This window comes from Hylobates moloch, unplaced genomic scaffold (assembly GCF_009828535.3).
Source record: "Hylobates moloch isolate HMO894 unplaced genomic scaffold, HMol_V3 SCAFFOLD_5, whole genome shotgun sequence".
Classification (NCBI taxonomy): domain Eukaryota; kingdom Metazoa; phylum Chordata; class Mammalia; order Primates; family Hylobatidae; genus Hylobates; species Hylobates moloch.
In genome coordinates, this window is record NW_026652280.1 from 133,330,682 (window position 1) to 133,345,650 (window position 14,969).

The 14,969-nt window shown below is 38.5% G+C and overlaps 1 protein-coding gene across 8 annotated transcripts in view; it reads right to left on the minus strand.

The window, feature by feature from the left end:
- CCDC18 (coiled-coil domain containing 18) overlaps positions 1–14,969 on the minus strand; it is a 100,443-nt gene that overhangs the window by 32,329 nt on the left and 53,145 nt on the right. For all 8 annotated transcript variants that reach the window (XM_032155336.2, XM_032155340.2, XM_058439569.1 and 5 more), the window contains 5 exons: positions 11,920–12,062; positions 8,839–9,002; positions 8,413–8,626; positions 1,785–1,884; positions 1,076–1,192 (listed from right to left, as the gene is read on the minus strand). In XM_032155336.2, coding sequence (XP_032011227.1) covers positions 1,076–1,192; positions 1,785–1,884; positions 8,413–8,626; positions 8,839–9,002; positions 11,920–12,062 — 738 coding nt within the window. The remainder of the gene's footprint in view (positions 1–1,075; positions 1,193–1,784; positions 1,885–8,412; positions 8,627–8,838; positions 9,003–11,919; positions 12,063–14,969) is intronic.

The following is a 14,969-nucleotide window of genomic DNA, read 5'->3' on the forward strand; positions in this document are numbered from 1 at the left end:
AAAAAAAAAAAAAAAAAAAGAAAGAAAGAAAATAACACAGTAAAGATCATTTACAACAAACCCATAGTTAATGTCATAGGAATAGGTAAAAACTGAAAGTCTTTCCACTAAGATATAGAACAAGACAAGTATGCCCACTTTCACCACTATTATTCAGTATAATACTGGGAGTCCTGACTAGAGCAACTAGACAAGAGAAAGAAAGGGCATCCAAATTGGAAAGAGAGAAGTTAAATTATCCTTGTTTGCAGAAGATATAATCTTATATTTGGAAAAATCTGAAAACTCCACCAAAAAACTATTAGAACTGATAAACGGGGCTGGTGTGGTGTCTCATGCCTGTAATCCCAGCACTTTGGGAAGCTGAGGGGGGCAGATCGCTTGATCCCAGGAGTTTGAGACCTACCTAGGCAACATGGCAAAACCCCATCTCTACAAAAAATTTAAAAATTAGCCAACCATGGTGGTGCACTCCTGTAGTCCCAGCTACTTCAGAGACTGAGGTGGAGGGATCACCTGAGCTTGGGCTGTTGAGGCAGCAGTGAACTATGATCACGACACTGCACTCCAGCCCGGATGACAGGGTGAGATCTTGTCTCAAAACACAAACAACACAAAAACAAAAAAAGAACTGATAAATTCAGTCAAGTTGCAAGATACAAAATTAACATACAAATATCAGTAGCATTTCTATACACTAAAAGCAATCAATCTGAAAAAGAAATCAAGAAGGCAATCCTATTTAAAGCAGCTACAAAAAAATAAAGTATCTAGGAAGAAATTTAATCAAAGAAGTGAAAGATCCACAGAGTGTGGTAGCTCACGCCTGTAATCCCAAAACTTTGGGGAGACCGAGGCAGGTGGCTTGCTTGAGCCCAGGAACTCGAGGCTGCAGTGAGGTATGATCATGTGCCACTGCTCTCCAGCCTGGGCGACAGAGAGCAGCTCTGTCTCCAAAAAAACAAAAAACAAAACAACAATAACAAAAAACACCCACTATGTGAAGGGGTGTTTTTAGTTACAGTTTGAATTTTTTAAAAAATAATTAAAAATATGTAATTTTAAAATAATTTACCTGTTTGTTACATTCTTTAAGTTCCAATTCTGATTTCTCCAGAGTACCTTCTAATTTAATTATTTTTTGTTCCATTTCTCCTCTGTGCTCACGAATAGTCATATCCAAATGTGTAACCTAAAAAATAACCTTAAACTGTTGTTCAATTTTATTCTGATATAAAAACTTGTATGCTTAGAATAGGCTTTGTAATTGTTTATAGCAAGTATAACAAGTATAAACTCATTTCAAATTATTTTTTAAATGGGAAAAATAATCATTGTTTACTAATACTGGTTCATGAGCCCCCTATACATTTTTTTAACAATACATAGTGACATTCAATCCCATATACATTATAGAAATAAAATATAGTTGTGTTCATAAATGACAAATAAATAATTCAGACTTCATTTTATGCTGGATAAAAAGTGCTAAATAATGCCTTCCAAATATTTTTGTTCCTCCAACACTTAGCTTCTTCTGATAAGGGGTAATATAAGGGATCAAAAGGCTCAGATACTAAGCTAATCCTCATTTTCAAAATCTACTTGCTAGAAAAATATCAAGATAAAGAGAGATGACATATCTCTAATTTAATAAACCCTATGTGCAGAGAAAAGATATGCTATAAAAATGCCCATTTTACAAAAAATTGCTGACCTCTCAAATCCTGTGTGACTGTGTCATAACAGAAAACTTCATTAAAATATAATCAAGAAAAATCAACCTGAGCTGCTCTTTGCTTTAGTTCCCAATTTCTCTCTTTAAGTGCCTGATCCATTTCAAGGAGCTCCTGCTTTTTGTCTTCAATCTCCATCTTGCATTCTCTACAATTTATCAAAGGAAAAAGATCAAAGCAGATAGTAGGAATAGTATAATTTTAAAAAGTTAGGTCAACCAGGTTACCTCTTCTATAAATTAAAAGCAAAATAATATATGCAATCAAGTCAGACTGAAAGGGTCAAATTTAAGGAATAATAGACAAAAAGATTGACATCAAGACAATTAATTTAATAAAGGGTATTCTAAAAGGGTAAAAGTTAACTCACACTGTGGTATTACAGATAATTTAAGCTAATTGTTAAAACACTCCCAGGACTCCAAGATTGAATGATTGTAAGAATTTTTAAAAATACATATCCACATTTTTTCATACACAGATCAAAGGAGTATTTCAAAGTCTTTTACATATAACAGCTGTGACTTCATTACAATTGAATGAGGCATTTAACCATAGTATTTCTCATGAGGATGTTACTCAAAATGATGCCTTACATATAAAAAAGCACTTAAATCTAATATAAAAATATTACAAATTCTAAGCCCTCTTAAACCCTAATTTATGTATAACCTTATATTATAAAATGCTTAATACTGACACAATTTTAAGGCTTTTACCAAAGTGAAGCCTGTGATCAGAGAATAATTTGAAACTCTAAGTTCTGATATGACAAAGGCTGAAAATGTTGATCTTGAAAATCTTCATATGATTTTCCAGTCTGAAATATGAAATAGTACTGATAAGGGTACTAATTTTTAAAAGAAGAATTTGAACTTCTTTAATGAGTTGTTTTTAATATTCTTCTAAAAGTCTCAAGAGGTATAACACAAGGCTAAAACTAATATTCTAAAAATAGTATGAAATTAAAGAAAACTCTAACTTCTATCTATGCAAATAGTGGAGCTTCCATGATTCATCTGTTAGCTAGAACTTAAGATTTCACTGTTTACATCTTTCATGTTTTCATTCACTTACTTATTTTGCAAATATTTACTGGATGTTTCCTATATGCCAGGGTTCTAAGTGCTGTGGATTTAATAGTAAAAAAGATAAATGTCTCTGATCTGAGTTTACATTCTAATAGGTCCAGGAGAAAAGACAGACACCTAAGTAAGAAAAATATAATATTAAGTGCTATGTTAGAGCATTAATTGCGTGATGAGGTAGTGACTGGGTGGCTACTTTAGAGTAGGTAGTCAGAGAAGGCTTCTCTCTGAAGTAATGTGAAGGACAAGAAGAAGCTGACCATATAACTGTTATTCCAGTAAAAAAGAAACAGCTATGGCCAAGATTGCATGGTAGAAGCAAACTTGGTAAGTGTAAAGTATAAGAAAAATGTCAGGAACAAGGAGAGTTGTATGAAATGAGGCCAGAGAAGTAGACAGGAACCAGACCACATAGGGCTTTGTATTCCAAGATAAGGAACTTGGATTTTTTTTACTGTGGTAAAATTCATATAAAATTTACCATTTTAACCATTTTAAAGTGTACCATTCAGAAGCATTAAGTATATTCGTAATGTTGTGTAACCATCACCACTATCTATGTCCAGTATTTTTCCATCGGTCCCCCACAAAGAACTTCATACTCATTAGCACTTATTTTCCATTTTCCCTTCCCCTAGTACCTGGCAACCACTAATCTTTCTCTATGAATTTGCCAATTCTGAATATTTCATATAAATGGAATTATGCATCATGTGTCTGGTTCCTTTCACTTAGCATAATGTTTTCAAAGTTCATGCACTTTGTATCATGTATCAGTAGTTTATTCGTTTTTATGACTGAATAATATTCTTTGTATGGATACACGATATGATATGGTTTGGCTGTGTTCCCACCCAAATCTGATCTTGAATTCCACATGTTTAGGAGAGACCCAGTGGGAGGTAATTGAATCATGGGGGCAGGTCTTTCCTTGGCTATTCTCGTGACAGTGAATAAGTCTCATGAGATCTGATGGTTTTAAAAATGGGAGGCTCCCTGCGCAAGTTCTCTTGTCTGCTACCATGTGAGATGTGCCTCTCACCTTCCACCATGATTGTGAGGCCTCCCTAGCCACGTGGAACTGTGAGTCCATTAAACCTCTTTCTTTTGTAAATTGCCCAGTCTCAGGTATGTCTTTATCAACAGCGTGAAAAGTCACTAATACAGTAAATTGGTACCAGTAAAGTGGGGCACTACTGTAGATACCCAAAAATGTGGAAGTGACTTTGGAACTGGGTAACAGGTAAGGGCTGGAACAGTTTGGAGGGCTCAGAAGAATACAGGAAAATGTGGGAAAGTTTGGAACTTCCTAGAGACTTGTTCAATGGCTTTGACCAAAATACTGATAGCGATATGGACAATAAAGTCCAGAATGAGGTGGTCTTGGAGAGAAATGAGGAACTTGTTGGGAACTGGAGCAAAGGTGACTCTTAAGTTTTAGTGAAGAGAGTGGTGATATTTTGCCCCGCCCTAGAGATTTGTGGAATTTTGAACTTCGGAGAGATAATTTAGGGTATCTGGTGGAAGAAATTTCTAAGCAACAAAGCACTCCAGAGGTGACTTGAGTGTGATAGGAAAGAAAATCCCATTTTCTAGGAGAAATTCAAGCTGGCTGCAGAAATTTGCGTAAGTAATGAGGAGCCAAATGTTAATTCCCAAGACAATGGGGAAAATGTCTCCAGGGCATGTCAGAGGTCTCTGCAGCAGCCTGTCCCATCACAGGCCTGGAGGCCTAGGAGGAAAAAATGGTTTCATGGGTGGGATCCAGGGTCACCATGCTGTGTGCAGCCTAGGGACTTGGTGCCCCGCATCCCAGCCACTCTAGCTGTGGCTGAAAAAGGCCAACATAGAGCATGGGCCATGGCTTCAGAGGGTGCAAGCCCCATGCCTTGGCGGCTTCTACCCAATGTTGAATCTGTGAGTACACAGAAGTCATGAATTGAGGTTTGGGAACCTCCACCTAGATTTCAGAGGATGTTTGGAAAGGCCTGGTTCTCCAGGCAGAAGTTTGCTGCTGAGGCAGGGCCTTCATGGAGAACCTCTCCTAGGAAAGTGTGGAAGGGAAATGTGGGGTGGGCACCCCCATACAGAGTCCCCACTGGGGCACTGCCTGGTGGAGCTGTGAGAAGAGGGAGGGCCACCATCCTCCAGAACCCCAGAATAACAGATGCACTGACAGCTTGCACCATGTGCCTGGAAAAGCCACAGACACTCAATGCCAGCCCGTGAAAGCAGCCAGGAGAAAGGCTGTAGCCTACAAAGCCACAGCGGTGGAGCTGCCAAGACCATGGGAACCCACCTCTTGCATCAGTGTGACCTGGATGTGAGACATGGAGTCAAAATAGATCATTTTGGAGCTTTAAGATTTAACTGCCCTGCTGAATTTCGGACTTGCATGGGGCCTGCAGCCCCTTTGTTTTGGCCAATTTCTACCATTTGGAATGGGTGTATTTACCCAACGTCTGTACCCCCACTGTATCTAGGAAGTAACTAACTTGCTTTTGATTTTACAGGCTGATAGGCAGAAGGGATTTGCCTTGTCTCAGATGAGACTTTGGACTGTGGACTTTTGAGTTACTGCTCAAATGAATTAAGACTTTGAGAGACTGTTGGGAAGGCATGATTTGTTTTGAAACGTGAGGACATGAGATTTGGGAGGGGCTGGGGCAGAATGATATAGTTTAGCTGTGTCACCACCCAAATCTCATCTTGAATTCCCACGTGTTGTGGGAGAGACCCAGTGGGAGTAATTGAATCATGGGGGCAGGTCTTTCCCATGCTGTTCTCATGAGACTGAATAAGTCTCATGAGATCTGATGGTTTTATAAAGAGGGGTTTCCCTGCACAAGCTCTCTTCTCTTGTCTGCCACCATATGAGATATGTCTTTCACCTTCCACCATGATTGTGAGGCCTCCCCAGCCACGTGGAACTATGAGTCCATTAAACTTCTTTCTTTGGTAAACTGCCCAGTCTCAGGTATTTCTTTATCAGCAGCATGAAAACGGACTAAGACACTATATTTTGTTTATCCATTCACCTGATGATGAACATTTGGGGTGTTTTCATGGCTTACTTTGTAAACATTTGTATACAATTTTTGCTTAGATACCTGTTTTCAACCCTTTTGAGTAAAAAACTAGGAATGGAATTACTGGGTCATATGGTAATTCTACATTCAACTTATTGAGGAAGGCTAAAGTGTTTTCTACAGTGGCTGCACCATTTTAGATTCCCTCCAGCAATGAATGAGGGTTCCATTTCTTTTCTACACTTGCTAACACTTGTTCTTTTCCATTTTTTGTTTTTTAAAAATGACCATCCTTAGTGGATATGAAGTGATATATCAATGTAGTTTTTATTTTCATTTGTGAAGGAGTTTGGATTTTATTCTGAAGGTTTTAGAAAGCCATTAGAAGGTTTAAGTAGGTAAGCAATATGATCTTTTTTTTTTATTTTTATTTTTTGAGATGGAGTCTCACTCTGTCACCCAGGCTGGAATGGATCATGGCTCAATCTTGGCTCACTGCAACCTCCACCTCCCAGGTTCAAGCAATTCTCCTGCCTCAGCCTCCTGAGTAGCTAAGACTACACATGCCTGCCACCACACCTGGCTAATTTTTGTATTTTTAGTAGAGATGGGGTTTCACCATATTGGCCAGGCTGGTTTCAAACTCCTGACCTTGTGATCTGCTTGTCTCAGCCTCCCAAAGTGCTGGGATTACAGGCATGAGCCACTGCGCCTGGCCTAACTTATGTTTTAGATAACAAACTTAAATCTATTTTTGGAAAATGGATTGTTGGGAGGGGGTCAAGATTGTAAGCAGAGAGCCCAGCTAGGAAGCCACAGCAACAGACCAGGTAAGAGATGATGCTTTGTGCTAAGGATAACAGAAAAGAGGCCACGAAATCAATGGATTGAAGAATATGTTTTGGGGCTGGGTGCAGTGGCTCATGCTTGTAATCCCAGCACCTTGGGAGGCCCAGGTGGATGGATCACCTGAGGTCAGGGGTTCAAGACCAGTCTGGCCAACATGGTGAAACGCCGCCTCTATTAACAGTACAAAAATTAGCCGGGCGTGGTGGCAGGTGCCTGTAATCCCAGTTACTTAGTGGCTGAGGCAGGAGAATTGCTTGAACAGGAGGCGGAGGCTGCAGCGAGCTGAGATCATGCCACTGCACTCCAACCTGGGCAAGAATCTGTCTGAAAAAATATATATATATTTTGGAAATAAAGTTGACATGGCTTGCTAATACACTGGATGAAAAAAGGGATGGAAAGAGAGAACAAGAAAAACCTTATATATTTGTGGTTTGAGCAACTGCATGATACTAAGTTAGGAGAAGGGTAGGGTTATGAGGAAATATATGAGTCCTATTCTGGCCAAGTCTGAGATGCCTCTTAAAAATATCCAAATGGGCTGGGCGTGGTGGCTCACGCCAGCACTTTAGGGGGCTGAGGCAGGCAGATCATGAGGTCAGGAGATCGAGACCATCCTGGCTAACACGGTGAAACCCCGTCTCTACTAAAAATACAAAAAATTAGCTGGGCGTGGTGGCAGGCGCCTGTAGTCCCAGCTACTTGGGAGGCTGAGGCAGGAGAATGGCGTGAACCCAGGAGGCGGAGCTTGCAGTGAACTGAGATCGCACCAATGCACTCCAGCCTGGGCGACAGAGCGAGACCCTGTCTCAAAAAAAAAAAAAAATATCCGAATGGAGGTAACAACTAAGTAGATGGACATTGAATCTGGAGTTACAGGAAAAGGTCAATACTGGAGAAATGGGTTTGGAAGTGTCTGACACATAGTATTTAAAGCTACATGAAATTTACTAAGGATAAGTTTGTGGATACAGAAGAGGAGGCCCTACACTGAATTCTGTGGTACAATATCTAAGTTTCTGGGTTATCTTGCTGCTCTTTATCCTGTTCTTTTATTTCACATTTTACATCCTAATTTGTAATTCTATTTTCCTTTTCTGAATCTATTTCCCATACTTTGGCTCTAATCTGGCTGTCCACCTCCACTCACTATACATGTGTGTTGGCATAGCAGTTTATGTTATACTGCTAATCTAAGATCCCAGACTTCAGAGTTGGACAGACTTGTATTTAACTCCCTTCTCTAGACTCTATTACCTGTATGACTTGGGGCATTTTATTTTTCTCAAGGCCTCAGGTTTCTCAACTATTAAAAAGGTGATATATGTTTCTAATAGGTGTGTTGTAAGGAAATGAGTGAGATCATATGTGAAGTCCCTGGCGTAGTCCTAGCATAAAATAAGGACTTAATACAAAGAACAATATTATCGTTATTAATATCCTCCTGCTGTTAGCCACTGCTGTAGGTGTGCCCAATGATTTTTTACCATTAGGGCCAGTATAAAATGGTCTAAAGACTGAGGATGAAAGTTTTGGCAGCCAACAATGACAGCTGAATTAGTTAGATAAGGCATGGGATAGGCTGGCTGGGATGAGCCAAAGTGAGCCAAAGGCAGTTGAGAAATTTAGACATCTAGAATGCAACGACACATTCTATTGTATTATCCAAGGACTTATAACTGTGATATCATTTCTTATTATTTAACTCACCTAAGTTCAGCTGTGAGATCCTTTATAGTAGTGTATTTTTCCTCTAATGATAACTGAGCCTTCTGTAGTACATCTCTCAATTCCTGGAGTTGTCTTAAAGTACTTTTTAATTCTCCATGAGCATTTTGTAGTTCAGTCTCAAGTACTTCCCGTTTTTGCAAGGCTTCTGTTAGTTCAGTTTCAGTACTGTGCTGTAACTTTTCTAACTCCTTTACTATTAAGAGGAGAGAATAATTTTATAACTATATGTAAACCATTTCTTATTATAAACTTTGTATATATTAAGAATATTCAATTTTATTCATCTACGAGAGGCAAAATACCACTAATTGTCCCTTCCAGCCCCACCATCTCAAATTCTCACATTATTTCACTTCGTTAAGTACAAATACATAGGCAGCTATACTCATCTAACCACTTGCTTACCAGCATTTGTTTTCTTTTCCAGCTCTGTCTTTGTCTGATCTAAGACCATATCTAATTGATAGAGGTGCATTGCTTTATCTTCTCCATCTCGTTTTAGGTGCATTATTTCCTTTTCCATTTTAGACAGCTCTTCTTTGTACTGATCCATCTCAAGCTTTACTTGCCTAATTAAAAACAAATAATAAAACAGATAATTTAGAAACTTAACCAACTAACTTGTCTCTGACTAAAAAAAGCCTGCAAGTTATATAAGGACAAATATCAGCAAAATATCTAGTCGGAATTTTAAATCACCTATTTTTAAAAATTCTCCAACTAAAAACTATTCCTTTACACATTACATACCACTAAATACAACTTTACTACTACCTGGTAATATTTAACAAGCCTAGCATTCTTTTCACTCTAACCACATTTAACTTTAGCTTTGTATTGAAAATATCCAAGGACCTCATTCATCTAGGAATTTTTGTTATTAGCAACAAAGAAAATAAATAAGCCAAACAATCAAATTATTCATCATAAAAACCATATTACTCACTGGAGAGCCAAGTCAGTTGTTTTTACTCAGTTTTATTATTGGTTCTATCCTTTTTTTTAGCTTTAAAAGGAACTAGAGATTCCTAGACCAGTGCAACTTCCCTGCTTTACAGAGGAGGAAACTGAAGACTAGGTGAGTTGTCTGAGATAATACAACTAGCTGTTAATAGTGATAGGGCCAGGTTTACTAACTTTGTCAGTCCTGAGCTTATTCTAATATGGCAGCTCCTCTACAGACAAATCAACATACTAAGAGCCAGTTTTAAGTCCCTTTGTTGGTAATTCTAAAGTGATATTCACTAATTAAACCATTGTTAATGTTACCCTCAATGGTAGGAAGGGTTTATGTTCCTTTGTGTCAACACTTTCTGTTGTTTGATCTATGAAATTTCTAAATTGAGTTTGCAAGCAGGAGCATTTCTTTTCTAAATAAAACTTCAACAAATTTGCATTTGTTCAAGAGTTTTTTAATCAGAAGTCCATGAGTAAACTTAAGGAAAACTATAAAACCCCTGAAACAGTACGCAAAATTATACATGTATAATGTACATGTGTACATCTATGTATAGAAGACGAGCTAAAGCTTTTTACCAGATCCTCAAATATGTCCATCGACCAATTAAGTACTAGATTAGATGAGTGCTAATGACACTTTTACGTTTCTAAAATCCCAAGTAAATAATTTTTAGCTTGACCAATTAGCTCTAATATTAAAGTAGATATAAAACAGATAATTAGAAAAGAATAATCAAAAGAGATTGGCATACAGCCACGAGCAGATGGCTTGTCAGCAAAGGAGTTAGGGGAAAATTATAGAAAATATACAAGGACTCAAAAAGCATTAGCAGCCTACAGACATTTTATAAAAAATAGAACTGTATATGCCTCAAAGTTTCATTAGGGTATCACTACATTTTAGCATGATGTATATAATGATAACCCTGAGATACCCAGAGAAAGTAAAAACCCCAAGAAAATATACATTTTAGAAAATTTCTACCAAAAAATGTTATTTGGTTTTGATTTAAATTTTCAGCACATGATAAATTCCATGGGAGTAAGTGGCTGAGGTATGTTAAAGATCAGGATCATTCGAGTACAGAAATTGTTAAAAATGAGAAGCCAAGGTGTCAGAAGGATCAGCTTCAGAGGTGTACTGAAATCCCCAAGAAGAATGACAGAAGTGATGCTGGATAGGGCAACAGTAAGTCAGGCCATCTAAAGAAATCAGTACCAGTAAGGGTTCTGATGGCATGAGGTTCACAGAGTATCGTATATACTTCACACCTTGCCTGGACCCTGTGGTACAAGAGCTATGGGGAAAAGTTTTTTTACTTCAGAAGGCTACGGGGGAAGAAGCAATGTCCTTAGGGGAGGGTCAGGTTTCTATTACAGCAAGAGAAAAGAAAAAGTAGTGAATACAGAGAATGGATTATGAAGTTCAAAAGGCACAGTAGAAGTCTTTCAGAAGTTGGGATGGGGTTGGAGAAAGAAACAGAATGTGTGGAGAGCTTTTTGGGAATTATTGTGAGATATGAGAGCTGACCTGGAAATCTAGGGCTTCTTGTGGTATCTGGCATAAACAAGGATAAAGTGATAATGTAATCAGTCTTCACAGACTCAAGGTGGACACTAGTGGTGAGGCCACGTTAGTGAGTAGAACATCTGTCAATGGAAGAAAGAAGGTGTGAAAAACTTTGGTCTTAGCCTTAAACATGGGAAGCCCTCAACCCTGCTGAGAGGGTGACGGACATCTGAGGAAGCAAGTTGCTCCTCTGAGTACAAAGGACCCCTGTCAATGGAGGAGAGGGAACCTGGGGACATGTGGTTTTAGTGCCGGTGCATAAGTTCACTCTTGACTCCTGTTGGTAGAAGGGTGGGCTGATTATGTTATAAATTATGTCAATTCTTCCCAACAAAGTAGAAGAGATCTGAAGAGGCTGGGTACTGCTTTCAGCTCATGGGTTCCTTTCTTGACCAATTAAGAATCGATGCCTGGGACCAGCCTAGCCAAATTAAATCAGAATATTTAGGTTTTATTTAATCTAAAGGTGGGACCCAGTCATCAGTATGTTTTTTTACAAGCTCTTGAGGTGATTTTAATATTCACTCAAGGCTGAGAACCACTTTTATATTGTCACTCTTCCCCTATATAATTGGATCACCTGAAAGTTTCCTCTATGTGAGTACATTTACATTTTCGCCTACAACTTTTAATGTTATTCACAATTAACAGTTGCTGAGTGCCTAAGAGGTATAAGGAACTGTGCCAATTGTTGGGTAAGACCCTAAAATAAACCAGATATGATCCTTGCCTTAAGAAACTTATAACATAGTAGGAAGGTTAAAAGCATTAAACTGTAATACAGAAAAAAGCATAATGAGAGATATGAAGGAAATACAAACAAAATGCAATAGGAACACAGACTATGGAGACATTAATTCCTCAAGCAAACACTCCACTGAACATTATCTGATTTCAAAACTCAGATACCACTGATATTGAAGTGGGAAGGTAAATAAAACATATTCACATTTTACCTGGCAGTGCCAGTAAGCTCAATCACTTCTTGCCTTTTCAAATCTGCTTCATGTGCAGCTGATTCACACTTCTCCTCCATTTTTTTCAACTTTTCAGCTGAACTTTCCCTTTGTTTTTGAAGTTCTTGTTCCAGTTTTGACACCTTGTAAAGCAGTTTTCAGTAAACATTTTAAATTCAGAAGAAAAATACTTTTATAAATATGTAACCTAGCTTATCAGTTTCAAGATGTATCATAAAAATCAACATATAGACCAAAGAAGTAATGTTTGGAAAATATAAAAAGCAAGGCTTACTTTCTAATAATAAAGATACTTCACATACATATTACTATTTAGGGAAGTAGCCACATCATAACATTAAAGTGTTAAAATAATTGAACAAAATGATAGTAAATGTTCACCTTTTCATTATCCCCATTTGAAATGCCCTTTCTTCTCTTACCATACTGCTCCTTTCTTTTCGTCACGAATTGGCTCACTCAATAGATTCCTAGAGTTCCACATGACCTCAAATGCTAATTTGCATTTGCTCCCATCTTAACTTGAATTTGTTCCTATTCATTCTTCCTCTATTCTACTACAATAAAGGAGGCATTTTTCCTCCTTTATATAAGTCAAACTGCTTCACAGGTGTTGTGGATTCAATTCCTATTCATTTTTTCAGGAACTTCATACTACTATCTCCTCTTTCCAATATCTTCAGTCTCTCTTTTTTTTTAATATTAGCATTTAAACATGTTAAAAGACTTTCCCAATGTAAAAAGCTTTTCTTCAGACCTTGACCTCCCTTTACCTACTACCCTTTATTTCCTCCCATGTATAGCCCAACTTCTCTAAGTTTTCTATGCATGTTGTATCACTGTCTCACTTCTCATTCTTCAACCCATAGCCAGAGGCCATTCCACAGAAATAGGGATTACACCACCAGTGACTTCCAAGTTGCTAATTCCAATGGACATTTTCCAACCTTCACTTTACTTGACATTGATTCCAGTAGCCCATGACAGCAACATTCATTCCTTCCTTAATGAAATACTTACTTTGGCTTCCATGTATCACATCCCTCAGGGATCTGTCCAAGTCAATCTTCTTGCTTCTCATTCTATATTCTCGCCCTAGGTAATTTCAGTCACTCCATGTCTTTGTGAATATTTATACTACTGTGGTCTCAAAGTTAACCTCTCAATTCTGACCTGCATATCCCCCCGTTCTTCTAAAATCCCTCACTGAAGAACTAAATATAGATCATAAACCATTAATATCTTGCCAGGTGCGGTGGTTCACACCTATAATCCCAGCACTTTGGGAGGCCAAGGAGGGCGGATTACTTAAGCCCAAGAGTTCGAGACCAGCCTGGACAACATGGTGAAACTCTGTCTCTACCAAAAAAAAGAAAAAAAGAAAAGCCACACACACACACACACACACACACACACACACATAATTAGCTGGGCATGGTGGTACACACTCGGAAGGCAGAAGTGGGAAAATCACCTGAGCCCAAGGAAGTTGAGGCTGCACTGAGCCGTGATCATGTCACTGCACTCCAGCCTGGGTGACAAAGTAAGACCCTGTCTCAAAACAAAACAAAACAAAACAAGAAAACCCCATTAATATCCACCCCTCCACCTCAAGTTTCAAGAAGAAAATTAAAACAGTACCCAAGTAAAAAGGGAAAGGAACCAAGGAAAATCCATCTACTCAATTCTTAATTAAATAAAGAAATCTAAAGATGCAAAATGGAACCTATGCACAGTGTAATATGAAGGAAAGGCAGAAAAGGACTACCGAGTCAAAAATTTACTCCAAATACTGAAGAAATTTTTAGATATGAACTTCTGTAGACCTCAATGAAGCTAATGAGAACACAAAATTTTAAAAAATAAGATCACAAAGAAAATCACCGAATAAAAAATACAAATGAGGCCAGGCGCAGTGGCTCACGCCTGTAATCCCAGCACTTTGGGAGGCTGAGGCGGGCGAATCACGAGATCAAGAGATCAAGACCATCCTGGCCAACATGGTGAAACCCTGCCTCTACTAAAAAAACAAAAATTAGCCGGGCGTGGTGGTGAGTGCCTGTAGTCCCAGCTACTCGGGAGACTGAGGCAGGAGAAGCACTTGAACCTGGGAGGCAGAGGTTGCAATGAGCCAAGATCGCACCACTGAGCTCCAGCCTGGCGACACAGCGAGATGACGTCTCAAAAAGAGAAAAAAAAGAAAAAAAAAAAATGAAGTGGTTAAAAAAAAACAAAAAAAAACAAAAACAAACAACAGAGAAAACCATACAACCATTATAGAAGTGAGTTAGGAACAAGAAGAACCAGAGTCAATGACAAAGAATGTAGATAGTGGGAATCAAACATAGATGAGAAGAAGAAATGCTTCAGGATGAAGCTGTATAGTAGGCATAGCAAGCAGTAGGTCTAAATTTTAACAAAAGGGATGGAGAGTCACAGGAAGATGTCTCTTAAAAAAAAATAGAGGCCAGGAGCGGTGGCTCATACCTGTAATCCCAGCACTCTGGGAGGCCCAAGCGGGTGGATCACCTGAGAAGGGAGTTTGAGACGAGCCTGACCAACATGGAGAAACCCTGGGGCGTGGTGGCACATGCCTGTAATCCCAGCTACTCAGGTCGCTGAGGTGGGAGAATCGCTTGAACCCGTGAGGCGGAGGTTGCAGTGAGCCGAGATCGCACCATTGCACTCCAGCCTGGGTGGCAAGAGTGAAACTCCGTCTCAAAAAAAAAATACAGAATACCTGCCTGATGTGTTTAAATGTAGTGAGAGGGAAGATTCTTTAGTTCCACTGGACAGGCTGAGGAGGACTTCAGAACAAGTAGATGAAAGACCAAAAAAATAACAAAAAAGGAAAATACAGTAAGATTACAGGGGACAATCATTTTCTAATTTATACATTACTGTAAATTTGATTTCTTTTCAAAGAAAAAACAAAATAAAAATGTAAAATATCTAAAGAATTCAGATAAATTCAGTAATGAATTAAAGGAAAAAGATTAGATTCTAGGATAAAATTCTCTAGAATTCTT